General features: G+C 48.5%; 1 protein-coding gene across 2 annotated transcripts in view; it reads right to left on the reverse strand.

Moving 5' to 3' along the window:
• BICD2 (BICD cargo adaptor 2) overlaps positions 1-27,888 on the reverse strand; it is a 55,105-nt gene that overhangs the window by 15,203 nt on the left and 12,014 nt on the right. For both annotated transcript variants that reach the window (XM_010348826.3, XM_039475075.2), the window contains exon 2: positions 3,005-3,217. In XM_010348826.3, coding sequence (XP_010347128.2) covers positions 3,005-3,217 — 213 coding nt within the window. The remainder of the gene's footprint in view (positions 1-3,004; positions 3,218-27,888) is intronic.

Genomic DNA, 27,888 nt, shown 5'->3' on the forward strand with positions numbered 1-27,888 from the left:
TCACCGCAACCTCCGCCTCCTGGGTTCAGGCAATCCTCCTGCCTCAGCCTCCTGAGTAGCTGGGATTACAGGCACGCACCACCATGCCCAGCTAATTTTTTGTATTTTTAGTAGAGACAGGGTTTCACCATGTTGACCAGGATGGTCTTGATCTCTCGACCTCGTGATCCACCTGCCTCAGCCTCCCAAAGTGCTGGGATTACAGGCTTGAGACACCGCGCCCGGCCAGGAAAGACACTCTCACTAGTAGGAGAGAAGCTGGAGAACTTGCCCACGTGTAGGGCCCACACATACGCAGAAGTTAAAGTCAGGATCTGAGAAGCACCTCAACCCCTCCTAGCCAGGATACCTTAGGTACATGACGGAACCTTGCAAACCTCTATTTCTTCACATCCGACAAGGTACGAGGCAGTCAGAACTGTCCAACATATGGCAAGTATGTTTGTTACTGTAAAGCTTCACAGGTCCTCACAGTGCGCTGGGGTGCAGAGGGGGACAGACGCCTTAACCGGTTGTCACAGGGAAGGAAAATCGGGAAGGGACTGTTGAGGGTAGCAGGGTGGTGGGTCAAAGGATACAATGAAGCCTGTGGTATTGGCAAACATACCCTTTCTGACCCATGGGGTGTGAACCTTGGGCAGTGATTGGAAACAGCCATGCTGGGGGCCATAGTGGAGTTGGCACAGTGGCTCAGACCAGCAGAACAGCAAGCAGCAGGAGACAAGAGCTGTGAATGGCTGGGACTATTGGTGGTGAGACAAGGTCAGTCTAGAGATGCTCCGCCTCAACGACGTACCCAAGGCAAAGACCTGGGATGGTTCCTATGGCTCTGCAGCAACCTAGGGCAGGGACACAGGCATGAGGGACACAGGAGGCCCAGGGACCAAGGTGGGGACCCTCAGGAGAGAGAGGGAAGGCTGAGGGGTGTGCAGGGAGTGTCAGGATTTCCTCCTGAAACACAAACAGGAACCGCAGAACTCTCTCTTCCCCTGCAAGACCTGCAGCATCTTTAACTTGCTGTGCTCATTTCCAGCCACCAGCCCTACCTGGAGCCAGCAGGGTCACCCAGCCCTCTTTGGCCTCTGCCACCAGAGATAAGCTGCTTGGAAGAGAGAAGGGGCAGAATGTGCTGGGCTGGGGAGACAGCACCTGTATATGCTTTTCAGGAACAGAGGGGCCAGAAAGATGGTAGCTGGGGCAGCCAAGGATACATCTCTCCATTCACACAGGCCCTCCTCCCACCGACCAGAGTGCTCCTTGTGGGAGGAAATGAAATCATGTACTGCTGTTCCGGGATCTGAGGATTCCCACCCTGAGTCCAAGCCAAGCTCCTCCCCGGGCTGCCAGGACCTCAGCAATCTCTGACCCCTCATTCCCACTGCTGCGGGCCCTGAGAGCAGCATCCTTCAGTACTGGCAAGCTGAGCCAACAGCAGCAGCCCTGATCGCCACATACTCTCAGGGCCTATGCCCTGCTGACCTCCCCGTAGGATTATCTGCTGCAGAGGGTGGGGTGCCCGTGGCCGTAATGAGGGCCCACAAATGCTCCGACAATGTGGGGTGAAGGAGCTATGGAACATCCTCCACAAGAGGCTTCAGAGACTGCTGGTTTACAGATGGGGAAACTGAGGCCAGGACTAAAGATACGGCTTTGCCCAGGCCCCAAGGCTCAGTGAAAGCTAAAGCCAGCATCAGCCTATTCCCAACCAACCCATGCTCCACTCCTCCAGCCATTCCGAATGAGAACCTGGGGCAGACCCTCGAGGCCATGGCCAGGAGGACCACAGCTCACCAGCTGACTTCCAGTTCCACCTGCAGTCCCCAGGGACCATCCTACCTCTGTCTTGGTGATGGGGCCTCATCCTTCCTCAGAGGGCACTGGCCTCTCTTGTCCCCATGACAGGCATCTCAGCCCCACTTCTGCCCCTACAGCCCACCACACACAGGCACGGGGTATGGTTCTCCCCGACATCTGCCACATGCCTTTTAGGAAACGGGAGACTTTGCTCACGCTGTGTCCTCAAGTTCCACACACACTGAGGCCCGGCAGAGCTCAATTAAAACATGTGCCAGTCAGAGAGGAAAGACACTCAGGTGCTTGTTCAGCCTCCCCTGAGCTCCTGTTCAAGCCAGCAAGGCTCTCCTCCCACCCGCCCCAGTGGATGGAAACTCCCAGGTTTCCTCCATCTCCTGTTGCTGCTGCTGCTGGGCTCAAACTTCACAGGCTCCACCAAAGCCACCTTCCCAAATCCTGCTTTGGCCACATCCTTTCCCTGGGCTCCCCAATCCTTCATGACTCCAGGGCCTGAGCATGTGGGTCCTGTGGCCTTCAGTCCCTTTCAGGGAACAGGAGCCAAGGTGGTTCCTCTGGCTTCATGCTCACAAGCTCATGGGTGGACACCACAGTCCCATTTCCACATGCAGAGCCTGTGCATTATCATGGCATGGTGGCCATGGTTACCTAGGACTCCAACAGGCTTTAGTGCCAGGGACCACCCACCCAGACCCTCCCCGTGGGCACTCGTCTGTGCATAAGGGAGGGGTGTGGCAGCTAGGGCTACTGGCAGTGGTCTCCACCCCTAATTCTCAGACACACACATCCCACCTCAAGTCCCCAAGGACTATTCGGGGTTTGTGTTCTTATTCACAGCTGGGCACAGTGCGGGCCCTGAGTGACACAAAACATTTCCAGGGCAGGGAAGAGTCCAGTGATGAGGAATGCCCCATGGGCCTCAGCCCTTAGTCCCTAGAAGGGGCTAACTGCACCCCTCCCTAACTGACCACCTCTCTGCTCTGGACTTGCTCACAGGACTTGCTTCATTAGTGAGATGGAAGCAAGCCAGATGCAGTGTGAGTGGTGAAGGATGAGACCAGGAAAGCAAAACACCAGCTGGCTGCAGCTTCCCCAAAGGCCAGCCCAGCCCAGCCACCCGCCAGGTACACGTGCTATGTGACACTAGTGGCACTGTTGCAGCCACAAACTTGGCCCCTCCTCACCCCCTCACCTCCTTCAGCTCCTGGGCCACCGAGGCCAGGCGCTCATTCTCCGACTGTGTGTTGGTGAGGACATTGCGCAACTGTTTCAGCTCCGTCTGCAGCTCTAGCACCTTCCGCACGTAGTACTGCTCCTTGGAGGCTGACTCTTGGATCAGGCTCTCCTCCCGGCTCTCTCCATCAGCAGCCACCTTCTTGTGGTTCGTGTGTGCCTGTCCAAAGGCCTGCATCAGGAGACAAGACACTCGTGAGGTGGGCCTCCCAGGGGCGCTGAATGATAGAGACCCAGCTCACAGGTGACATTCATGCTGCAGAACAAAAGCAACAACAGGGAGTTTGGGCCCGAAGGGAGGCCCCCTGACCTGGGAGATGCGTCTGTGGTGTGCACTGTGGTGTGCACATATGCAAACGCATCAAGCTGCACCCACGGTTCATCTGCTTCACCAAAATAAGAGCAGGCCTGGTCTCTGAGGAGCAATGTGCGCACTGGTGAGACAAGTGCTGGAGTCAGGGAGCCAGCGTGGGAACGTGTGACAGCAGCTGAGGACCAGTGGAGGGAGCTCCCACACAGCCCCCACCTCCTCCCCACTCCAGATGGCGCACTGGCCACCACATACAAAAGGCAGAGGGAGTCTAACCATCCTGCTGCCTGACGCTGGCTCATCTCTCACTCCTGGGAGAGATCTGGGCTAGGTGATCAGAGCCCCAGGGCCCAAGGAGGACAGTGATGGTAAGAACTAGACAGAGAGGCCAGCACAGTGTGTGACCCACTCTGTCTGGTTCCTGGCCCAAAGATGAACATACCAGCATGTTCCAGAGGGGTGAGGAACAAAGCGGGGGCTGCATGTAACAAAAGAAGTGCAGCACCCTGGCGCTCAGGGAGAAGACCTTATGGGTGAGATCGACCAGAAAGGGGTGCTCGCCTAGCCCAGGATGCCCACCTGCCCACACACCTGAGTCGGTAGCTGTGCCAAGTCCATGCCCAAAAACCCGGCCAGCCCGGCCTCCCGTCATGTGTACCCCAGGCGAGTGGCCCAGCCTTCAAGCAGGTACCATCCCTTTCCTTCCCTCCCACTGCCCACCACCCTTGCAAAGCTGGCATGGCAGGATGGGCTTCCAGAGTAGAGGACAGAGGGCCCCCAGTGCGTTACCCCCAGCAGCCCCTTTCTCAATGGCCACTCCACCACAGAGCTCTTGGGGGAGATCTTATCTTTTTATAGCACTCCTGGCTCATGGCAGAAAACGAGATCAAGAGAGATGCGACTGAAAACGAATGACTTTTTTTTTTCCTAAGAGAGAAAAAGGAGCATTTTTCACTTTTTTATTATTTAATATTAAATCTACGAATTCTATCCAAGAAAATGGGGAAAATGTATAAAACTATGAATACGGATGTTACTGAGCAAGACAGTTTCTAATTTCAAGAAATCAAAACAAAAATTACTCATTTCCTCCTGACAGGAGACTGGCAAAAGAAACCAGAGTCTAGTTTGAGTACAGAGTCTCACGGGACCAACAGGGCAATCAAGGGGAAGACAGACTGATCTTACAGCACTGTGAGGACCACAGGATCCGGCCTGGAAGAGTGTTGTGTGTGTGTGACTCATGGTGTTGTGGGGGACATCCCTAAACAAGGCTAAAAGGACAACAAGGCCCAGCAGGGGAACTGGTGCTGGCACTGGGACTGCACGTGGGGACCGAGGACTGACATGGACACTCCTGCTGCAGATGCACAGACATCCATGGCACGCACATTCCTCAGGGGGCTGAGTCTTGCTCAACACAGACCCACTCCGTGGAATATGACAGTTTTTCTTCAAGGTGGTCAGGTCAGCTCTGTGATTTCTGTTCTGTTCTTCCTTATCCTAGTCCCAAGGAAGACCAAATCACAAATCACAATGTCTACGCAGCACCTGATCCACCCTGGCTAGCCACCCCAGGCTACAAGTAGGGAAACCAGACATGGAGCTGGCCCAACTGAGGGTCTTTGGGCCTGAGGGTCTTTGGGTGAGGGTCTTTACCTCACCCAAGTGGCAGCCAGAACCCAAGTCCCTCACTGGGTGAGAGGGGCCTGCAGGCTATAGGCAGCATGGGCAGCTCCAGACCATCTGGGCCTCCTGACATGCAGATGGGACCTGACTGAAGGGTCGTTCACACATGGCTGCTCAGAACATGCCCAGAAGCCTGGAGCTAGGGATGCAGACATTACATCAGAAGCTATCTCCAGATGTGACAGCTAAATGCCATAAGACGACATTCAGGTCCAGGCCTCCTGGCCTGAGCCCTGGATCTTTTCCTCTGCTTAAGCTCCTAGCCTGGGGCCCACAAACACTCCTGGGCAGCTTTTCAAACACACTGAGATAGAGACTTCCACCTAGAGCCAAGACAAGACAGTTGCAGAAATTAGATCTTGTATGAAAAACTTGCCGGGCGCGGTGGCTCAAGCCTATAATCCCAGCACTTTGGGAGGCCAAGGCGGGCGGATCACGAGGTCGAGAGATCGAGACCATCCTGGTCAACATGGTGAAACCCCGTCTCTACTAAAAATACAAAACATTAGCTGGGCATGGTGGTGCATGCCTGTAATCCCACCTACTCAGGAGGCTGAGGCAGGAGAATTGCTTGAACCCAGGAGGCGGAGGTTGCGGTGAGCCGAGATCGTGCCATTGCACTCCAGCCTGGGTAACAAGAGCGAAACTCCGTCTCAAAAAAAAAAAAAAAAAAAAAAGAAAAACTTAAAAAAAAAAAAAAAAACCCAGACAGTGATAGAATATGAATGGTTAATAAGCAGTGGTTTTCACATCATGGGCACTAAATAGTGAGAGACAGGATGAGGGGAGTTCCAGGAGCCCCCTCCACCAAAGGAACTTCCCAGCCACAGAAAAATGGGAGACTGAGGCAAGGTGTAGCAGACCCTGTCAAGGAGGGGCTGGAAGATGGTAGCAGGGCAGCCAAGATAGGCAGACCTGCACACAGAGGGCCAGAATCTCCACTCAGGACCAGGCAGCACAGAGCTGAGGAAACCACTGAAGGACCAATGAGAAGGGCAGAGAAAGCAATTCCCCCCATATACACCAGCCAAAAACAGGACCTGCTCCCACCAGCCAGAATAGAGCCCTCCTGATGCACAGGCGGTGGGGGAGCACTCCCAGGGCCTGGCAAAATTAGGCTGGACTAAATCTGCTCTGGTATCACAGAGCAAAGCCTGAAAGGACCAATCTGCTTCCAAGTCACTTAACTACATCCCAGAACAAGGCTCAAGAACACATGAAGGAATATGAAAACATCCATCTCCCAGCAGGTGAGGTCCACTGTCCAGCATCCCGTCACTAACCACTCAGCAGGCAAAGGCATACAAATCAGGAAGATAGAAAAACATCCAGGTAGAACTTCTAGAAATGAAAAATACAGTGGGCGGGATTAACAGCAGATAAAACAATGCAGAAGAAAGGATTAGTCATCTTAGAAAACCACAGCAAACTATCCAAAATGAAACACAGAAAAAAAGCTAAGATAAAAGCAAAACTTGAACAGAGTATTGGTGAAGTATGAGACAATTTCAAGAAGCCTCATCTAAGGAGTAATTGGAGTCCACAAAAAAGAAAAAGGGGAAAATGGAAAAAATATTTGAAGAGGCCGGGCGCGGTGGCTCAAGCCTGTAATCCCAGCACTTTGGGAGGCCGAGGCGGGTGGATCACAAGGTCAAGAGATCGAGACCATCCTGATCAACATGGTGAAACCCCGTCTCTACTAAAAATACAAAAAATTAGCTGGGCATGGTGGCACGTGCCTGTAATCCCAGCTACTCAGGAGGCTGAGGCAGGAGAATTGCCTGAACCCAGGAGGCGGAGGTTGCGGTGAGCCGAGATCGCGCCATTGCACTCCAGCCTGGGTAACAAGAGTGAAACTCCGCCTCAAAAAAAAAAAAAAAAAAAAAAAAAAAAAAAAAAAAAAATATTTGAAGAAAGCATAGCTGGAAATTTTCCAAATTTGATGAAAATTACAAACCCAAAGGTATCAGCAGCTTGTCTACCCCCAGCACAAGAAATATGAAGAAAACTACACCAAGGCATAGCATAAAATTGTTTAAAACCAATGATACAACAAAAATATTAAAATCAGCCAGAAGAAAAACGAAACATGATTCAAGTAGAGCAAAAATAAAAGATGACGGCTGATTTCTCTGACAAGCCAGGAGAGAGTGGAACAACATCTAAACAAAGCAAAAAACTTAACTAGAAAGCTACACTCATTGAAAACTGTTCACAAATAGAGGTGAAATACTTCAGACATGCAAAAGCTGAAAGAATTTATCAGCAGGAGACCTATATTGGTATTTAAAGATATGTTAAATAAAATACTTCAGGTAGAAGAAAATAATACCATATGGAAATCCCTATCTATGGGGAAGAAATGCTAATTAAATGGGCAAATACAAAATACTTACTTTTCTTATTATTTAAATCTCTTTAAAAGATAACTAACTTGAGCCAGGCGTGGTGGCTCACGCCTGTAATCCCAGCACTTTGGGAGGCCGAGGCTGGTGGATCACGAGGTCGAGAGATCGAGACCATCCTAGGCAACATGGTGAAACCCCGTCTCTACTAAAAATATGAAAAATTAGCTGGGCATGGTGGCGCGTGCCTGTAATCCCAGCCACTCAGGAGGCTGAGGCAGGAGAATTGCCTGAACCCAGGAGGCAGAGGTTGCGGTGAGCCGAGACTGCGCCATTGCACTCCAGCCTGGGTAAAAAGAGTGAAACTCCGTCTCAAAAAAAAAAAAAAGATAATTAACTTGAAATTCAACGCAATCCCTATCAAAATTCCAAAATTATTTTTAGCAGAAATGGAAAAGCCAATTTGCAAATTCATACGGAATTGCAAAGGGCCTAGAAGAGCTAAAACAAGATGGAAAGAAAATAAAGTGAGAAAACTCACCATTTCAAAACTTAATACAAAGCTACGGCAATCAAAACAATGCGGTACTAGTGTAAAGATAGACACAGAGATCAATGGGATAGAATAGAGTTCAGAAATAAACCCTCATATATATGGTCAATAGATTTTTGACAGGGGTACAAAAGTAATGTTTTAGAATAATTTTTCAACAAATGATGATGAGGCAAGGAGATGGAGATATATATATATATATATATATATATATATATGTGCCATATATACATACATATATATGCAAAATAATGATGCTGAACTCCTCACATTATACACAAAAATTAACTCAAAATGAATCAAATGTCTAAATATAAGAACTAAAACTACAAAACTTTCAGAAGATAATATAGGAATTAATTTTCATGACCTGGGATTTGGCCATGAATTCTTAGATATGACACCAAAAACAGTAAGTTGAACTTCATCAATATTAAAAACCTCATACATCAAAGGACATAATCAAGTGAAAAAGACAACCTACACCATAAAAGAAATGTTTTCAGATTATATATCTGATAAGGATATGGTATGCAGATCCTATAAAGGACTCTGACAACTCAATAAAAAGATTAAATGGCTGTGTGGTGGCTCAGGCCTATAATCCCTGCACTTCTGGAGGCTGAGTTGGGTGGATCATCTGAGGTGATCCAGCCTGGCCAACATGATAAAACCCTGTCTGTACTAAAAATAAAAAAATCAGCCGGGTGTGGTGGCACATGACTATAATCCCAGTTACTCAGGAGGCTGAGGCAGGAGAATCACTTGAACCTAGAAGGCGGTAGTTGCAGTGAGTGGAGATCATGCCACTGCACTCCAGCCTGGGCAACAGAGCAAGACTCAGTCAGTTGGTAGACATTTGGGTTATTTCCACTTTTTGGCTATTATGAATAATTTATGTACAAGTTTTTGTGTGGATGTATGTTTTCATCTCTCGTGTATATACTTAGGAGTGGAATTGTAGGATCATATAGTAATGAAATGTCCAAAACAGGCTAATCTATAGAGACAGAAAACAGATTAGTGGTTGCCAGTGGGTAGGGCTGGAGCTGGGAGGTTAGAGGAGGTAACAGCTAGGGGTGTGGAGTTATCTTTTTGAGATCATGAAAATGTCTAAAATTGGTTATGGGGATAGATGCAAAACTCTGTGAACACATTAAAAGCCACTGAATGGTATATTTTAAATGGTTAAATTATATGGTTTGTGTATTATATAAACAAAACTGATAAATAAAAGCTGTTCAAAAAAGTTTAAAGGATGGAAAAAGATAAACCATGCCTTAATCAAAAGTAAGTTAGAGTGGCTCAATTAATATCAGATAAAGTAGATGTCACAGCAAAAAATAGTACTAGGGATAAAGTGTGTCTTTTCAGAATAAGGAGGGGTCAATTCACGATGAGGTCCTAATCCTAAACATTTACACACCTAATAACACAGCTTCAAACTACATAAAACAAAATCTGATAGAATTGCAAGGAGAAACAGGTAAAGCTAAAATTATAGTTAGGAAAGTCCAAAAGCCCTCTCTCAATAATTCACAGAACAAGCAGATAGAAAATTAGTAAGGATGTAAGACATGAAAAACACTATTAACAACACAGTTGGCTTTTATAGACCCCTCCAGCCAACAACAGTATTCTTATTCTTTCCAGATGTGCATGAAATATCTGCCCAGATAGACCATATTCTAGGCCACTAAACAAGTCTCAAATTTAAAATGAATTCAAATTCAAAATGATTACAATGCAATTAAATGAGAAATCAATTAACATAAAGATCTCTGGAAAATCCCCAAATATCTGGCAACTAAATAACACACTTCTAAGTGAATAGCACAATTCTTTACCATATGTCAAAGAAGAAATCAAAAAGGAAACTAGAAAGTAAAACTAGACCAGGTACTATGGGCCCAAGAGTGTCTGATGAGAGTGATGCTAAGGAGAGTTCAGCTATCCCTCATCAGAACTACCTCCCTCTTCACATGGGCTTGTATATTCACTCAGTTCCTCAACAACATCAGTGGCAGATTAGGATGCAGACTGTCACTCCTGGATGCCTAAAACCCCATGGCCTCTCATATTCTGGTGCAGGAGTGCAACTAGTACAACCACTTAGGAAAGAAAATCGTATCAATTACAGCTAACCATGTACCTGCCTGTTCTCAGTACTTCCACTGCTAGGCATATACTGGGGTGGGGAACACTTACATGGGTGTATGAAAAGACATGTTTACAGGAGCATTGTACATAAAAACCCAAACCAGAGTTCCCAAGTATCTGTCATCAGGAGAAGGATAAGCAGTGACCATGCAGCCATTTACATAATACTATACAGAAATGAAAAATGAATAAACTACTGCTATACAGACAACAGAGATGAATCTAACAATGTTGAGTGAAAAAAGCCAGACACAAAAAAGTATATGCTGTGTGATTCTGTTTATATATAAAGTTCCATTAATAAGTGAAGTTAATCTATGCTGTTAGAAGTTAATATAGTTGGCAGCTGGGCACAGTGGCTCACTCCTATAATCCCAGCAGTTTGGAAGGCTGAGGCGAGCAGATCACTTGAGGCCAGGAGTTCAAGTCCAACATGGTGAAACTCCGTCTCTACCAAAAATATAAAAATTGGGGCCAGGCGTGGTGGCTCACCTGAGGTCAAGAGTTTGAGACCAGCCTGACCAACATGGTGAAACCCCATCTCTACTAAAAATACAAAAAATTAGCTGGGCATTGTGGCATGTGCCTGTAATCACAGCTACTTGAGAGGCTGAGGCAGGAGAATCGCTTGAACCGGGAAGGCGGAGGTTGCAGTGAGCTGAGATCATGATACTATACTCCAGCCCAGGTAACAGCTTGAGATTTCATCTCAAAAAACAAACAAAAAATACAAAAATTAGGCCAGGCGCAGTGGCTCACGCCTGTAATCCCAGCACTTTGGGAGGCCGAGGCAGGCGGATCATGAGGTCAGGAGATCGAGACCATCCTGGCTAACACAGTGAAACGCCGTCTCTACTAAAAATACAAAAAATTAGCTGGGCACAGTGGCATGCACCTGTAGTCCCAGCTACTTGGGGAAGCTGAGGTAGGAGAATTGCTTGAACTGGGGAGGCAGAGGTTGCAGTGAGCCCCGATGGCACCACTGCACTCAGCGTGGTGACAGGGCAAGACTCCTTATCAAAAAAAAAAAAAAAAAAAAAATTAGGCAGGCGTGGTGGCACGCATCTATAATCCCAAGCTACTCAGGAGGCTGATGCACAAGAATCCTTTGAATCAGGGAAGTGGAGGTTGCAATGAGTTGTGATTGTACTCCAGCCTGGGTGAAAGACCTAGACTCTGTCTCAGAAAAAAAAAAAAATCCACCTCCCCCAGGACACCTGGAGTTTCTCCCTCCTCCCGCTCCTATAGGCTATTTGCCCCCTCTTGTCCCCTCAGGAGGAAGCACTAAGAGTTCACCATCTGATTCAGGGGTCGCCAGCTGTGGGCTTGTCCTTGCAGCTTCCCCTGCCTTACTGTGGGCCTCCTACTTTCCTGGTGCCCTGCAGGGTGTGATTCCCTGCCCACCTACAGGAGGGCTCTCTGCCACCCAACCATTGGGATCCAGCCTGAAAGGGGATCCCAGACATGCCCTCCACCCACCCCTGCACAGAAACTTCTCCATCTGCTCTGGGAAACAAAGGGGACACATAGGTGGAAGGCCCAAGCTTGTACCCTCCTGGACTATAAGACTACACTCATCTGGGCATTGAAGAGGAAGCAGCACCTTGATGATGTCCCCCCAGAGGCTGCCCTGGCTGTGGGTTAACACTGTGCTTGACCCAGGCTCCCAGCTTACTCTCTACCTGCCGCCTAGGCCCGGCAAGATCTAACACGCTGGTGAGCCCAGCCGTGATGTCACCACCAGCCAGGTGCCTTGGGGTGGATCCTTGCCTTTGGCCAGCACACAATCCCAAGAATGCTGGCTTCAGGTTTGTCCACACCCAGGTGAAGACAGCACAATCATCTGTGCCCACAGGTAGCCAGGACCAGACATCATTAGGAAGGCCAGGTCCTGCTCAGTGGCATGGCCTCAGGACAGGCTGTAGGACAGAGCCTGGGTCTGTCAAAAGCTGGGGTAGGCGGGGTAAGCTCTGGCCAAGAGAGAAATCACAGGAGCCCAGGGAAAGGATTTCAAAACCACATGTTCTAGAAAGGCCGGCCTAATCTGAGGGAACCGCATGAGCAATGACATGGGGACAGGAGGTCCCAAAAACTCTGTGAAGCATCAGGAGCCACCCTGAGGGCAATGGGGAGTTTGAAGACAATGGAGAGGGCTTGGGGAGGAAAGACAGCTGCAACCAAACCCCAGGACTGCATCAAGCAGAGGACGAAATGGGGAGCCGAGGAGAAGCAGGGGCAGGGAGGGGCAGGCCTGGGGGGGGGGGGGCCTGTGAATCGGAGTGTCTCATTTCTGTTACCTCCCTGTCCTCATCCACGGAGCATGGCAGAAACAGTAGTGACCTGCTGTTCAAAGGTACACAGCAAAACTGGCTCTGGGGTCACTGGGACCTTGCTCACTCAGGCCCTAAGTCTCACTCCAAGAGTCTCATGGGGACAAGAGGCTGCCAGTCCCTGTCAGGGCAGTGCAGGCTTTGGGTGGTCACCCCTCCCTCACCCTAAGGGCTCAGGTGAACTGCCCACATCCAGACTTCATCCTTAAAGGACAGTAGCACCCATTAACTGTGGAACTAATCATGTGACTTTGTCAGAGGCGTTTGAACCAGAGCAACTCCATCTTGAAGAAGGGCTGGGTAAAATGAGGCTGAGACCTACTGGGCTGCATTAAAAGAGGATAGGCATTCTTAGTCACAGGATGCGACAGGAGGTCGGCACAAGATACAGGTCATAAAGACATAAAACAGGTTGTAGTAATTACTAGAAGCCAGACAAAACTCACCAAAACCAAGATGGCGAGGAGCGTGATCTCTGGTTGTCCTCCCTGCTTGTTAAATGCTGATTATAATATATTAGATGTTAAAAGACACTCCCATCAGGGCCATGAGTTTACAGATCCCATGGCCTTGTAATGGCCCAACAGTTTACAGATGCCATGGCCTGAGGTACCCACTGTACAATGCCTGGAAGTTACCTATATGATCTAAAAAATGGGAGGGGACCCCCAGCTCTGGGAATTGTGCACCTCTTTCCTGGAAAACTCATGAATAATCCACTCCTTGTTTAGCATATAATCAGGAAATAACCATAAGTATCCTTCCACCAGCTCAAGTCAGTGCTCTGCCTATGGAATAACCACTCTTTATTCCTTTACTTTCTTTTCTTTTTTTTCTTTTTTTTTTGAGATGGAGTTTTGCTCTTGTTACCCAGGCTGGAGTGCATTGGCGCGATCTCGGCTCACCGCAACCTCCGCCTCCTGGGTTCAGACAATTCTCCTGCCTCAGCCTCCTGAGTAGCTGGGATTACAGGCGCGCGCCACCATGCCCAGCTAATTTTTTTTATTTTTATTTTTAGTAGAGACGGGGTTTCACCATGTTGACCAGGATGTTCGCGATCTCTTGACCTCGTGATCCACCCGCCTCCGCCTCCCAAAGCGCTGGGATTACAGGCATGAGCCACCGTGCCCGGCTATTCCTTTACTTTTTTTTTTTTTTTTTTTTTTTTTTGAGACGGAGTTTTGCCCTTGTTACCCAGGCTGGAGTGCAATGGCGCGATCTCGGCTCACCGCAACCTCCGCCTCCTGGGCTCAGGCAATTCTCCTGCCTCAGCCTCCTGAGTAGCTGGGATTACAGGCACGTGCCACCATGCCCAGCTAATTTTTTGCACTTTTAGTAGAGACGGGGTTTCACCATGTTGACCAGGATGGTCTCGATCTCTCGACCTCGTGATCCACCCGCCTCGGCCTCCCAAAGTGCTGGGATTACAGGCTTGAGCCACCGCGCCCGGCCTCCTTTACTTTCTTAATAAACTTGCTTTTGCTTTACTCTATGGACTCACCTTGAGTTCCTTCTTGCATGAGATCCAAGAACTCTCTGTTGGGATCTGGATTGGGACCCATTTCCAGTAATATCTTCAGCTGCCTTGAACTGAACACACCTTGTGTGTTAGACTGTTTTAGCAACTCCATGACCAGAGCCCTGCACATGCTCTCCCTTTACACAAAGAGAAACTGAGGCACAACAGAGCTCAATGCTCGCCAAGGGTACACAGTCCAGCTATAGTGTAAGATGGTACAAGCCGGGAGACAGAAGGCTGACAGGACAGGCCTCAGCATGGAAAACAGGGCAGTAAGGATCATGTCCAACAGATGAGTCCAGGAGGCAGACAGAGAAGACAGGCCAGGACCCAGGGGCACCTGTGAGCACAAGACCATTTGTGCCCACCACTCCCATCTCAGGCAAGCACATCCAATATCCCCTGCTAGCACCTATGAAATAAGCTGCAGCAGTAGGGCGATGTGACTGTGGTGGGCACCAATCACAATGTGCCTTGATTTCCTCATGTGAAACCTGGGTTAATAATGTCACCAATCCGAGCTTGGTGCTGTGAGGATTTAGTCAGTTAATATAATTCACTTACCAGAGCCTATGTGGCCTCCTACTCCACCCATCCCCTGACAATGGGAGCTTTACAATACAGGTTCAGGGAGTTACTCCTTGCTCTCCTCTCCAGGGCTCCCACTGCCTTTCAGATGCCCAAGAAGGAACCAACTTCTCCAGAGCCAGCGTATGTATGACTCAGGATGTGGCTAAGGCTATTGTCACTGGACCAGTGTTAACATGCTGAGATCCTGACAACCCCAGAGTGGGGGCAGTGCATGACAGGCTGGGTGGATTTACAATGAGCCCATACCAGATGCTTAGGCCCCCATCACCCCAAGCAGAGGCTGAGATCCAGAAACAGAAGCAGGACGATGAAGGAAGAGTAAAAGATTATGACCAATTTGCTAACACCTGGTGTAGGCAGCGGTTTTCATCCTTTCATGATGCCAGTACCAGCAAAGCTCCCTGTTATCACCTGGGCACCCCCACCACCTTAGAACTCTTCAAGTGTTACTTTCTGTGAAAGTAGGACTATAATTATACTCTGGAAGGGCTGTATCCCTGACCTGTGCCTAGGACAGAGGAGCAAATAGTGGTAGGTGATCAGAGCCTGGGAGGATGGGGAAGTGCTCCAGGTGGAAGAAACAGCAAAGAGGTAGGACAAGGTGGGGCTAGAAGGAGAACTAGGTCCTCATACCAGAGTCTCTGAATCCCTGGACAAGAATCTCTTTCCCTCCCTCCTCAGCCACCTAGGCCTCCAGCCTTGCTGAGGTACCCACTGTGCAAGAGGCACCCACTGCCCTGCCCTCTTCCCAGAAGCACAGCAGGAGAGTCAATGGGTATATACACACCCGAAACCAGGCTGCCTGGACGTCCTGGCTCTGCCACCTGGTCTGCTGTGACAGTGAGCCCCTCCCTCACTGTGCCTGTCAACGGGGCTACGGGGCCAAGTTCCCATTGTTGGGTGTGTGTAAGCCCACCCTGATGCCAGGGCAGCATGGGCATCAGGCCAGGGTCACCCACAATCAGGCCATTTATGAGAAGTGACAGGGCTTGAAGAACAGCCCCAGGCCAGTGCCTGCCCCCTCCCACCTGCCACAAGGTTGGTCCCTGCTGGTTCTCCCAAGGTGAGGTGCTGGCTCCAGAGTGGCCTCACTGTTCTGCATGTGGAAGATGCCCTTACTCTGTAGTCAGCCAGCGGGGCTGCCTGGCTCTGTGGCAACTATCTAATTACAGTTTCCTCAGCTACAAAGGAAAGTCATCCCCACTCCCTCTCGCCTCTCAAGAGAGAATGTGGATATCTCCACAATAAGAGCTGGCCATCAGCCCTAGCTGGCAGAGGTTGCCCCTTCAGTCTCTGGACAAACCTATACAGGGCATGTAAACAAGTCTGCACAAGAGACTGAGAACCCACCCCACTTGCTGACCTTCCACTGGGGTCTAGTTCCCTGGAGAAGCCTTACACCACTAGGGCAGGGAAACAGGCTTCCAAGCAGGGCTGTCCCAGGGAATTCTCTTTCATCCTAAACCAGTTTGGCCATCTGATACAACATGAACAACACTTGCCAAGCCAGGAGAGCCAGCCTTGGCATTCTAATGAGGCAGGACTTGTTCCCAGATGCAGTTTCTACAACAACACTGGGAGCCTCAATTTCTTTGTCTGCTAGGTTGATCTAACACCATCCACTCATAGCCAGCTGGTCCCACACTTGTCCCTGAAGGACCACAATGCCTGCACCAGGGTGGGCCCAGCCTCCTGGGAATGGCCAGGCCTGGGCATCCCAGAAATCCCACTAGTTCTAGCCTGGCTGCCTAGCTGGGCCCTCCCACCACCTGCTAAGGTAGAGACACTGCTGGGCTCCTTTTCAGGGCTGGTCCAAGCAGGGGGAAGGTCTGATCCTCATCCACTGGATGGGCTGTGGATGCCCTCTGCTCAGCACCCATCTTCCTACCCAGGCTTGTTGAAAAATCCCAGGACTGGCTTCACCATCCCTTAATGTTTACCAATAGCACTTAGTGCTTTCTGCATGTCTGATCTCTGGTAGGTATCAGTGATACCAGGACAACAGACTGTCAGGCTTCCCAAGACCCAAGTCTGGGGGCCTTGTAGCCCAGTCAGCTGAGATCACAAAGCCTCCCATCCTGGGGAACCACAGGATGATCAGACTCACTTGATCATGGATCGTCAGTATCCCAGCCTCTCTATTCCCCACAACCACAGTGAGGAGCCCCTGAAGCATTGGTAGATTCTTTTCTGTTTTGAAGTGGTATTCCTATCAGAAATTCGCACTTGGCAGGCAGGGAGGCACAGCCTTTGGAGCAAGGCCTGCCTGCCCCCCAACCATGATTTTACTCCTTGTGAGGGGGAAGAGGCAAAGAAATCTGCAGAGTCAGGAAACAGCAGTTCAAGTCCATCACCCACCTCCTTCATAATCATGTGGTCAGTAAATACTGATGGAATGATGAATTTGCCCCCTAAAAAACTGGCACATACAAGCCACGGGGCTTCAACAATTGATAGAGTCAAAGGGCAATCAAGTGTTCCCAAGGCCTTAAAAGGAGCTGGGGTGGTCTGCAGGACATGAGAGGACCTGGAGGCCTCACATGCTTGTGTCTATACACCTTGCTCCACTCTTGGCAGCTCCCCATGTGCTGTTCAGAGTCCTGTCCTGCATAACCAGGACTCCACAGGAGACTAAGTGGCATCAAGCCTTATTTCATTCACAAGGGTGCCCAGTCCTATTAAGCTGACACAAATACAAACTCAACAATATTATTATGAGATAAAGAATTTATAGCAATAAGAGATTTAACTCACTCGTAGGTTAATCAAACCTATCATGACGCAAACAGCCTAGTACAAAATACATGAAAGTGTCAACTAGGCAGAAGGAGAGATTGGGGGCTCTGCAACACCCAGCAAATCAGAACTGACACAGACATGAAGGCTCCATAGCAGGACTCAGAGCATAAGGAAATGATATCACCAGAGGATGCAGAATGACATCGGAGCAATCTAAAAAAGGAAGAAATTCCATTTCTGTGTTTGTGTACCACAAAACAAAGTAAAAACAGTATTTCACACAAGTTTTCTGTAAACCTGAAACTGTTCTAAAGAATATATGCCGCAAAAGTGTTAGCATACAGTCAAACATGAAAATTGAAAAATGATCTCTTAAATGTATCTATATTAGAGAAAGTGTACAGAACAAAACAACAGGAAACCAAATAAACAAAAAATAGAAACAAATCATATCAAACTTCAGGATCACAGCCAAAGCAGTACTGTGCTGGTGGTTGTGGGAGACTGCACTAAAAATAAATAATGATAAAAAGAAACAGTCTCTCTAGACTGGGATTGCAGAAACTAAACAAAGTAACAAGGCAAAAGTCTTCACAAAGCCAAAGTGACACAACAAAAACCCAGAAACAAAAGAAAAAACAAAGCAACCATGTTTGTGTACTTTTTTTAACCCACTAATGATGTGTTCAGGTTGGTAATGTGCAAAGTACATACCCTTAACCCAGGGAACTGAACACTTTACCAACCTGTCCAGTCCCCACAGGAAACATGTGGACTGAGCTACCACATCACTGGTTCTACCCCACAGCCACTGGCAAGATAAGCATGGGCACCAGCAGGCCTGCCTCACAGCAGAGCTGCCACAGGGAGTGCATGCTCGGGAGGGAGTCTGGGTGCTGGGTAGGTCTTAAGCTCAGGTCTCTGCCTAAAGTGTCCCTGTCCACACCCATATCCACTCAAACAAATAATGAGAAAGGAAAACAGAAAGATATGCCGTATCAGTTCACGATGTATCTGTTGAACATTCCCGTTGAGTTTGCTGAGTTTGTAACGTCCTCTCTAAGGGAGAAGAAAGGACATTGCAAATTCAACAGGAATGTTCAACAGATGTGCCATGAACCTATTTGCTGATTTCAACAGATCTTCCCTTCCAAAGGGTAAAGACTCATGGACCAACCCCATGCCCAACATGGATGCAAAAATCTGACAAAAATCTCAGCAAACAGAAGCAACAATTTACCTTAAGAGTTATTCACTGTGGTCAGAAGACCTTGCCCAGAAATGTAAAACCAGGGTAAACCAATTCAATTTTAAAAATCTATATTTAGCATCTGCTATGAAAGACAGGCCAACAATGTTGTAAGTGAACCATACAGACTGCCTGAAGGCAAACCACCAATACTTCTGCCACAGACAAACTAATTTTTTAAAAGGAATTAAAAATGTCATCTATGCTAAGATGCTTTCACCATATTTTAGCCTAAACTCTTCTCAACTGAAGCACTTGAAAAGTGGATATGGTAATTTTCTTTTTTTCTTTCTCAATGTCATGAAAAGAGCATCAGTAGAGTAAATCTACCTGGATAGATTTAAAACAAAAGCAAACATAACAAATAATGGACTGCATTAATAATAATGGAGAAGCACTGGTAAATGAAGATGCATTTGAGTTACCCACCCTCCCCTTAAAAGGACGGGGCAGGACTACATTCTCACCACACTTAAAAGACATCAGAAGAGAAAAAAAAGCATAGGACTACATTCCTATTTTTTGCAGGTGGTGATTTTGTCTAGAAAATACACTAAAAGCCTGGTGCAGTGGTTCATATCTATTAATCCCAGCACTTTGGGAGACCAAGGTGGACAGATCTCCTAAGGTCAGGAGTTTAAGACCAGCCTGACCAACATGGAGAAACCCCGTCTCTACTACAAATACAAAATTAGCCGGCGTGGTGGTGCATGTCTATAATCCTCAGCTACTTGGGAGGCTGAGGCAGGAGAATTGCTTGAACCCAGGAGGCTGAGGTTGCAGTGAGTCGAGATAATGCCACTGCACTACAGCCTGGGTAACAAGAGTGAAACGCCACCTAAAAAAAAAAAAAAAAAAAGAAAGAAAAAGAAAAAAAGAAAAGAAAAGAAAATGCCCTAAGAAACACCCCCCAAAAAGTCAGAGATATAAAATACACCAAGATACCCAGGAAATCCTTCCAAATTAAACTGTTGAGTTGGAACACAAAAAAGAGCAATTACATTTATAATCTTGACCTAAAAAATTAACCTTCATATATTAATTTAACTAAAAACATAAGATTTATTCAAAGAAAATTATAAAAATACTAACGAGAAAGACAAAATGTAAGTTGGAAGGTAAGCGCCCTCCAGTTGTCATGTAGATTCATGTAATATGGTACCACAGCTACAGACCTGGAAGGAAGCTGCCTCAAATCTTCTGGGGATTACTTCAGAATAATAGTGAAATTTATCTCAAAGATTAACAAGTAAAAAGACTCTTCCACTTATTTCCATTAAAAAATGTTAAAAAGACACAATCCGCACCAGGCGCGGTGGCTCAAGCCTGTAATCCCAGCACTTTGGGAGGCCGAGGTGGGTGGATCACGCGGTCGAGAGATCGAGACCATCCTGGTCAACATGGTGAAACCCATCTCTACCAAAAATACAAAAAATCAGCTGGGCATGGTGGTGTGTGCCTGTAATCCCAGCTACTCAGGAGGCTGAGGCAGGAGAATTGCCTGACCCCAGGAGGCGGAGGTTGCGGTGAGCCAAGATCGCGCCATTGCACTCCAGCCTGGGTAACAAGGGCGAAACTCCGTCTCAAAAAAAAAAAAAGACACAATCCACATATCATAATATCCATCCTTTTAAAGTGTACCATTCAGTGGTTTTTAGTACATTCACAGAGTTGGGTTAACATTACCATTAATTCCACATTTCCACCACCCCTCAAAGAAATCCTGTCCCCATTAGCAGTCACTCTCAGCTCTCCCCACTGCCATCCTGAAAACCAATTTATTTTCCATCTCTATGAATGTGTCTATTCTGGACATTTCATATTCTATTCTGGACATGTATTCTGGACATGCCTATTCTGGACATTTCAGTCTTCTGTGACTGGTCTCTTCATTTAGTATGTTTTCAAGGTTCGCCCATGTTGTAGTATATATGAGAATTCCCTTCCCTTTCATGGCCAAATAACATTCCATTGCATGAACAGATCATGCTTGTTATATATCCAGTCATCATCTGAGGGACACTTAGGCTGTTTCCACTTTTAGGTTATTATGAGTGGAACTGCTAGGTCATGTGGTATCTCTAACTTTCTTTGAGGAACTGCCAAATTTTCCACAATGGCTATCCCATTTTACGTTCCCACGAGCAACATAGGAGGGTTCCAATTTTGCCATATCCTCTCCAGGACTTGTTATTGTCTATTTTTTTTGGTTACAGCCAACTCAGTGGGTATGGTATAAAGTCTCTTCCGATTTTCTCTTCTCTTCTCTTTCCCTTCCCTCCCTCCCTCTCTCTCCTTCTCTCTTTCTTTTCCTTTCCTCCCTCCCTCCCCCTCTCTCTCTTTCTCTTTCTTTCTGTCACCCAGGCTGGAGTATAGTGGTGAGATCATAGCTCCCTGCAACCTTGACATCCTGGGCTCTAGTGATCCTCCTGTCTCAGTCTCCTGAGTGGCTGGGACTACAGGCACGTGCCACCGTGACAACTTTTTTTTTTTTTAAGACATGGGGTCTCACTATGTTGCCCAAGCTAGTCTTGAACTCCTGGGCTCAAGTGATCCTCCCACTTTGGCCTCCAAAAGTGCTGGGATTATAGGCACAAAACACTGTGCTCAGCCTCTTTCCATTTTATAAAAAAAAGTATTAGTAACAACAATAGCCACGACTCTATAAGTCTCCTTAAGTATATTATTTCACTTAACACTTATCTCAAAGTTCTCAGGAGAATCCACGTTCCCATTTTATGGAGGAAGAAACTAAGGCTCCAAAAGGCCAAGGATGTGACAGGGCAGAGCTGGAAGAGAGCCATCTCTGCCCGCTCCATGCTGGCTCCTTCTGCTGCATCACTGGGCCAAAACTACTGCCTCATGGCAAAGGGCTCCATAACCTGAATATATAAAGATCTCCTAAACATACATAAGAAAAAGGCAGGGCCAGGCACGGTGGCTCACACCTGTAGTCCCAGCTACTTGGGAGGCTGAGGTAGGAGAATCGCTTGAACCCAGGAGGCGGAGATTGTAGTGAGCTGAGATCACGCCACTGCACTCCAACATTGGCAACAGAGTGAGACTCTGTTTCCAAATTAAAAAAAAAAAAAAGAAAAGAAAAGAAAAAAGAAAAGGAAAGAAAAGAAAAAGGCAGACACCCAATAAGAATACTGGGAGAAAGGCTCTTTACAAAAGAGGCTCTCCAAATGGCCAGTAAACACAGGAAAAGGTACATGGGAAATGCAACTTATCACCGGAAAGAGCTACGGTGACACGCTGATCAGAATGGCTGATCAATAACATACCAGTGTCAGTGTGTAAATCAGTAACACACCAAGTGCCAGTGGTGAGTATGGAGAGGACAGGAGCTCTCCACACACTGCTGTGCTAGAAAACAGCCTGCCCTATGTCACCCCAGCCAGTCTATCCCAACACAAACGGCCATCGGCCATCCCCATGAGTGTTCTAACAGTCCCAAGCTGAAAACAACACTAACGCCAGTCTACCTGACAGCAAGTGAGGAAGGTGTGGTATGTCCAAACAAATGAATCCCATGTAGCAATGAGTGCCAATAACCTACAAATACAAGCAGCAATGAGGATCAGTCTCACAATGTGAGTGAATACACAAAAAAAAGTATGGTGCAACTCTATCTATAAGAAGTCAAAACAAGGCAAGATATAATCTCTGGTGTCAAATGGCAGAATGATCAGACCTTGACAGGACTCAGAGAGAGCAGCCCCAGGAAGCTGATAACATGCAATTTCTTGATCTGTTGGCAGTTACACAGGTGCATTTACTTTGACAATTTGTGAAGCTATACAGTTATGATTTTTATAGTTTCCATATTTACCTTATACTCCAATAAAAGCTCATTTTTTATTAAAACTAGTGATACATGAAATCAAAAGCATTATAAATAGGTTTTAAAAATAAGGCATATTGTATCTCTATTAAAAAAAAGGAGAAACAAAATTATCTCTGAAATTCAATACTGAAATATAATCAACCCATTGAAAAAAATCCTGAACCAACCCAGCAATAAGGACACAGTATCTGAAATGTGATCTGAATGCACAGCACTAGACAGATGAGCTCAGGGCCTGAGCTACTATTACTACTGGGCATTAAACAGAAAAGCTGCAGAATAGCAAATGTACCCCAGGGATGACGTGTGTATTTGCCAACATACACACATGCACTTAAAATCCATGCATTTTACTATACATAATTCTAGTTTAAAAGATTAATAAAACCCCAAACCAACATACTACAGGGAGTTAAGTTACTTGTTATTCATGAAATGGATAGTATCAGAAACAAGATGAAAGATCAAATTTTCATAAATGAACTTCAGCAAAAACCTGATATAAGAACACAGGGTCAGGTCAGGAAACGGTGGCAAGAACTGGACTTCATATTTACACAGGGCCAGATGCTTCAGATCACCCTACAGAGGTACAGCCTTGCTAGCAGTTCAGGGAAACAACTTACAGCAGCTACAAACACCAGCAGAAACAGTCACTGGGGATACTGGGATGGGGGACGGGAGGGCTCCAGGGCCAGGAACGAGGTATAGTTGGGAGATGGCTATGTGAGATGAGCTGGAACTGCTGCCTGCTGCTCAGCCCAGTAATGACCCAGATCCAAGACAGGGAAGAGGCAGTGTGGCGAGGGAAGAGGGGGATCCACCTAACTAATGGTGGGGACAAGAGGTGGGGGGGGGTCCCTGTCCTGAGGCATCTTCACTGGGCCTGCTCTGTCGAGATGCTCTCTCTCCACCCCCAGGTCTTCCCAGCCTTGGGCTGCTGTCAGCACCCCTCCAGCTCTGATGTGGGCCCAGAGGGAGGAAGACAAAGGACAGCACAGCTGTTAACAGAAAAACAAGAGGACTCTGGGTGCCCAGGGGAGGAAGGGCAATAACCCCAAGGCATCACTGCACTTCACAGTTTGCACCAACTTTAAGCTCATTAGCTTCTCTCACAGGAGGCATTAGACCCTCTCACAGGTAAGAAACTGAACTCTGAGAACACACATCTCCATAAACATTTCCTCAAGAGGGTCTGACAGAAAAAGCATGAAAGAGGAGGCTGATGATCCAGAAATGGCTGGGCCTGGGCCTAGAACTGGGCCCACAGTGTTCAATTGTCTGACCAGTGCCCCAACCTGCCTGCTCCTCAGAATCACCTGGAAAACTGCAAACTCCCATTCCCAGATGCATGAACATCTGGGACTCAGCCCTTCCTGGTCTTGTTCTGGAACCTAGAAAGCTTGGGCTCACTGTGGGGATTGCCTAACAATTTGAGATTTGGCTGAAGCTAGTCATGGTGGTCTCCAGCCCTACTTCTCACAATTTATGGAGATCCCTCCTGACATCTGGTCCCTCCCTCCCTAGAAGCAGGTTACCTGAGGTGGCTGGGACGTGTTGCTATGTGAACAGTGGGGAGTGGGGCTTGCTATAGGTACCACCCAAGAAAGATGAAAGCATTGGCTGGGCGGTGGCTCACATCTGTAATCCCAGCACTTTAGGAGGCCCAGGAGGGCAGATCACTTAAGGTCAGGAGTTCAAGACCAGCATGGCCAACATGGCGAAATCCCATCTCTATTAAAAAATACAAAAATTTGTCAGGCGTGGTGGCAGATGCCTGTAATCCCAGCTGCTCAGGAAGCTGACGAAGGGAGAATTGCTTTAACCCAGGAGACAGAAGCTGCAGTGAGCCAAGATTGCACCATTGCACTCCAACCTGGGTGACAAGAGTGAGACTTTGTCTCAAAAAAAAAAAAAAAAAAAAAGATGGAAGCACATGCCACATGCCCCTACCAAGTATGGTGCATTCACAATGCCCAGCACCCAGCAACAGGTGGATGGCAGTAACTCTGGTACGATGACAGAGTGGACACTGCTCTCAGCAGCAAGAAACATCACTCATTTGTGATGGCTCTTAGAGACGACAGACTCAAAAGACTACACACCAAGTATGAAGAAACCTAATCGCTGTAGGAGGCAGGCAGTGCACTGCTGGTGAACAGGAAGGGTCTGGGCACTTCAGGGTAATCTTCACCATAAGGCAGCCACAGGCGAGCACACAACTGCACAACTGCATGTCGTCTTACAGGCAAATCATACCTCAATTTAAAAATGAGAGCTGGCCGGGTGTGGTGGCTCACGCCTGCAATCCCAGCACTTTCGGAGGCCGAGGTGGGTGGATCGTCTGAGGTCAGGAATTTGAGACCAGCCTGGCCAACATGGCAAAACTCTGTCTCTACTAAACATACAAAAAATTAGCTTGACATGGTGGCTGGTGCCTGTAATCCCAGCTACTTGGGAGTCTGAGGCAGGGAGAATCCCTTGAACCCGGGAAGCAGAGGTTACAGTGAGCTGAAATCGCGCCACTGCACTCCAGCCTGGGCAACAGAGAGAGACTCCATCTCAAAAAAAAAAGGGGGAGCTGCACAAAAACAATCAGCAGCCAGAGCTGCTCCAGAAACATCTGCCTGTCAGGGTCAAAGGTCACCCTTAAAAATGCAGCCTGAACTGAAATGGGGCTCAGCTCTCAGATTGAACCACACCAACATGGAAGGTGGGTGGCAGGGGTCTCCCAGCAGCTTCTAGGGAAAGGCCACCAAACTGGTGGCCCGCCAAGCTCCCACACAAAGACAGACCTTCTGGATGACTTCCCTGGTGAGTTCCCATCAGGCCAAATCTCAGAGCCAGTATGTTACCAGGTGCCAAGGGGGTGAATGGACTTGTCCACCATATGCCCCACCAAGAACAGCAGCCACAGACCTGAATCCCTCTTATGTGCTGACCCTTGACATCTTGGCCTAGTGTGGGAGGCTGGGCAGCTCTGTGGAGTAGCACTTTGCCCAGGCCCCTGGCTACACTGGGAAGTGAGTCTGCATGCTGGTATGCTTTCTTCCAAAGTTTCCCTGGGTGAAGTCCTGATCTCCATCTCTTTCATGGCCACAACATGTGGGCAACAGCTCCAGGGATATGGCTCAGGACAGTGGGGTCAACAGGGAGTCGGTAGGGAAGGCCAGACTCACTGGGCAGGATGGGAAAGTCCAGCAGCTGTCCCAGGACAGCAGAATTCCCAGAAGTCCAACACCACCCTCACTTCAGCCAGCACCCCCATCACTTTAGCTCACAGATGCTGAGGAAAGGCTCAGGCAAAGGCACAGAAAGCGTAAGTGGGGCAAGGCTTCTTACACAGGAAGGGTTAAGGCCTGTTCCTGTGGGCAGGTGGATGCCTAGTACACATATGCACCTCCTTGGCGTGTGCAGGAATGGATTGGGGAGCCCACACCCAACAAGTGACAAGGCTCAGGAAGCATCTATGGCACGAATGGAGGACAGATAGGGGGACCTATGGACGCAGCTGGGAGGTGACAGGCCCTACACCAGAAGTAGGTAGACAGCACGGCAGGTCCAGGGAATAGCCAGATGCTAAGGTGCTGAGAGTGCAGAGTGGGGCTGGATGAGGCTGAGTAAGGCTAGGACTGAAGGGAGTTTCAGGGTTACAGGGTGGGCAGGCCTTGCAGGTTCTTTTGGGGAATCTCCTCTTTTATCCTTCTCTCTCCAGCCAGTGGAGGGGACACACCCCAGTGACTCAGCAGCAGGAATGGCTCCCAGGCTTGCCTCTTTCCTCCGTCTTCCCTCAGCTCATGCACACTCCAAAAAGGGACAGGGAGGCATCCCAGGTTCTCTATTTGGGAGGCTGGACCTCCTTCCAGCGCTTAATCACATATGACATTCAGAGCAGGAGGATTCAGACTCGAGTGTAAACTGCAATGACAGGATGGCACTCCCACACGCATCTTTCCCCTGGGATCATTCTGGAAGTGTAAACACTCCTAAGACTGATTTAATAGGCCTGAGTGTGGCCCCTGCACTTTAAAATTTTTGAAAGTCCCCCAGTGACCCTGGGATGCAAGCAGACTGGCCAACTCCACATTCTTCTACTTGAACCCAAGTCAGCTAAGAAGCCAGAAAGAGACCTGTTGACTACCTGGGCCCCTCACAGACCCAATGATCCACCCAATGAGACCCATAACTCACCAGCCCCTCAGCCAGCTCTCCCCACTCACCCCCAGCTGGGTGGGGATGCTCCAGGAAACCCCACCACCAGCACCACCAAACAACTCCCTCCTCTCTTTGTCCAGAAGGCATTTCCTAAGCAGATACAGGAAACAAAGGATGTGGGGTCCAGGGCCCCCAGGAGCGGACAGAGGTGGGTGTGAATCATGTGTCTTCACAGCAGCCCGGCAAAGTAAAAACTTTACTCACTCCTTTTTAAGGGTGAACAAACTGAGGCTCAACAAGGTGAGATGATTCATCTGAGTGGCACCATAAGGCTTCTCACTCCAAAAATCATTTTTCTTCTTTGCAGCAGAGTGGTGCCCAGAGGGGGAGGTATAGGGAGGGGCAAGGGGGTAACAGGAGAGGGGAAAGGAGGTGAAGTTTGTCCCTGAGGAACCCAGACAGCCTCACCTGTTTCAACAGGTAAACAAGGGGACGGCCCAGGAACACTCAACTAGGAGCCTGGGAAGGCTGCATGAGTTTCTACGAAGAGAGGGTGGGGACCTCCTGGGAAGTGGGGTCCAGGCCAGGAAACAGTGCCCACCCACCTCTGTCAGCCTATATCCATCAGGCTGCATGCTGCAGGACCAGCCCAGGCCCAAGCCCCTCTGCAGGCCCATCTGTCCCTCACATCACAGGAGGCTTAGGGGCGCTGGCCCACCATTCCTACCTGTGGCTTTGGGACTACATTTCTTCAAGAACACTTACACTTATGGATGTGGGAATCGCTGGGACTGAGGCCTGAGAGGCACCCACACAGGGAACAATGTAGGGCTGTAGTACTTGTCACCAGCCTCTGCCCACCCATGGCCCCTCCTCTTGAGGCCCACATCAATCGGAAGCAGCCATCCCATCGCCAACCACGAACCCCAGCTGCCCTGGGCAACGTCCAAACGTTAAGCTGCTTTTTGAAAACTGGGAATTCATGCCTGGGCAGAAGGGATTTAACCAGAATTGGGTGCCATTTAGAGAAGATTACACCCTAATTGCCCCAGTGTCAGCAGACAGGCTTCTGGCCAGCTGCGTCCAGGGCTGGCAAAGGTCCCCACAGACCCTGGCTCCCCTGCCCAAGGACACAGAAGCCAGTTCTGAGGCCTGGGGACCAGCCCTCATCTTCCATGGCAGCTGGCTGCCCTGACACAAATCTCCATTCAACAGCTTGTAGTCAGGGCAGGAGAGGACAGCTTGGGGGCCCTGCCAGGCAGCTGTCCAGACCTCATCTGTTCTAAGCGAGGGCAGGATGGTACAGTGGGCACAGCAGCCTGGGCCAGGCTGGGCTGGAAATGACAGGAGAGC

The sequence above is a fragment of the Saimiri boliviensis genome, chromosome 2, assembly GCF_048565385.1.
Source record: "Saimiri boliviensis isolate mSaiBol1 chromosome 2, mSaiBol1.pri, whole genome shotgun sequence".
Taxonomy (NCBI): Eukaryota; Metazoa; Chordata; class Mammalia; order Primates; family Cebidae; genus Saimiri; species Saimiri boliviensis.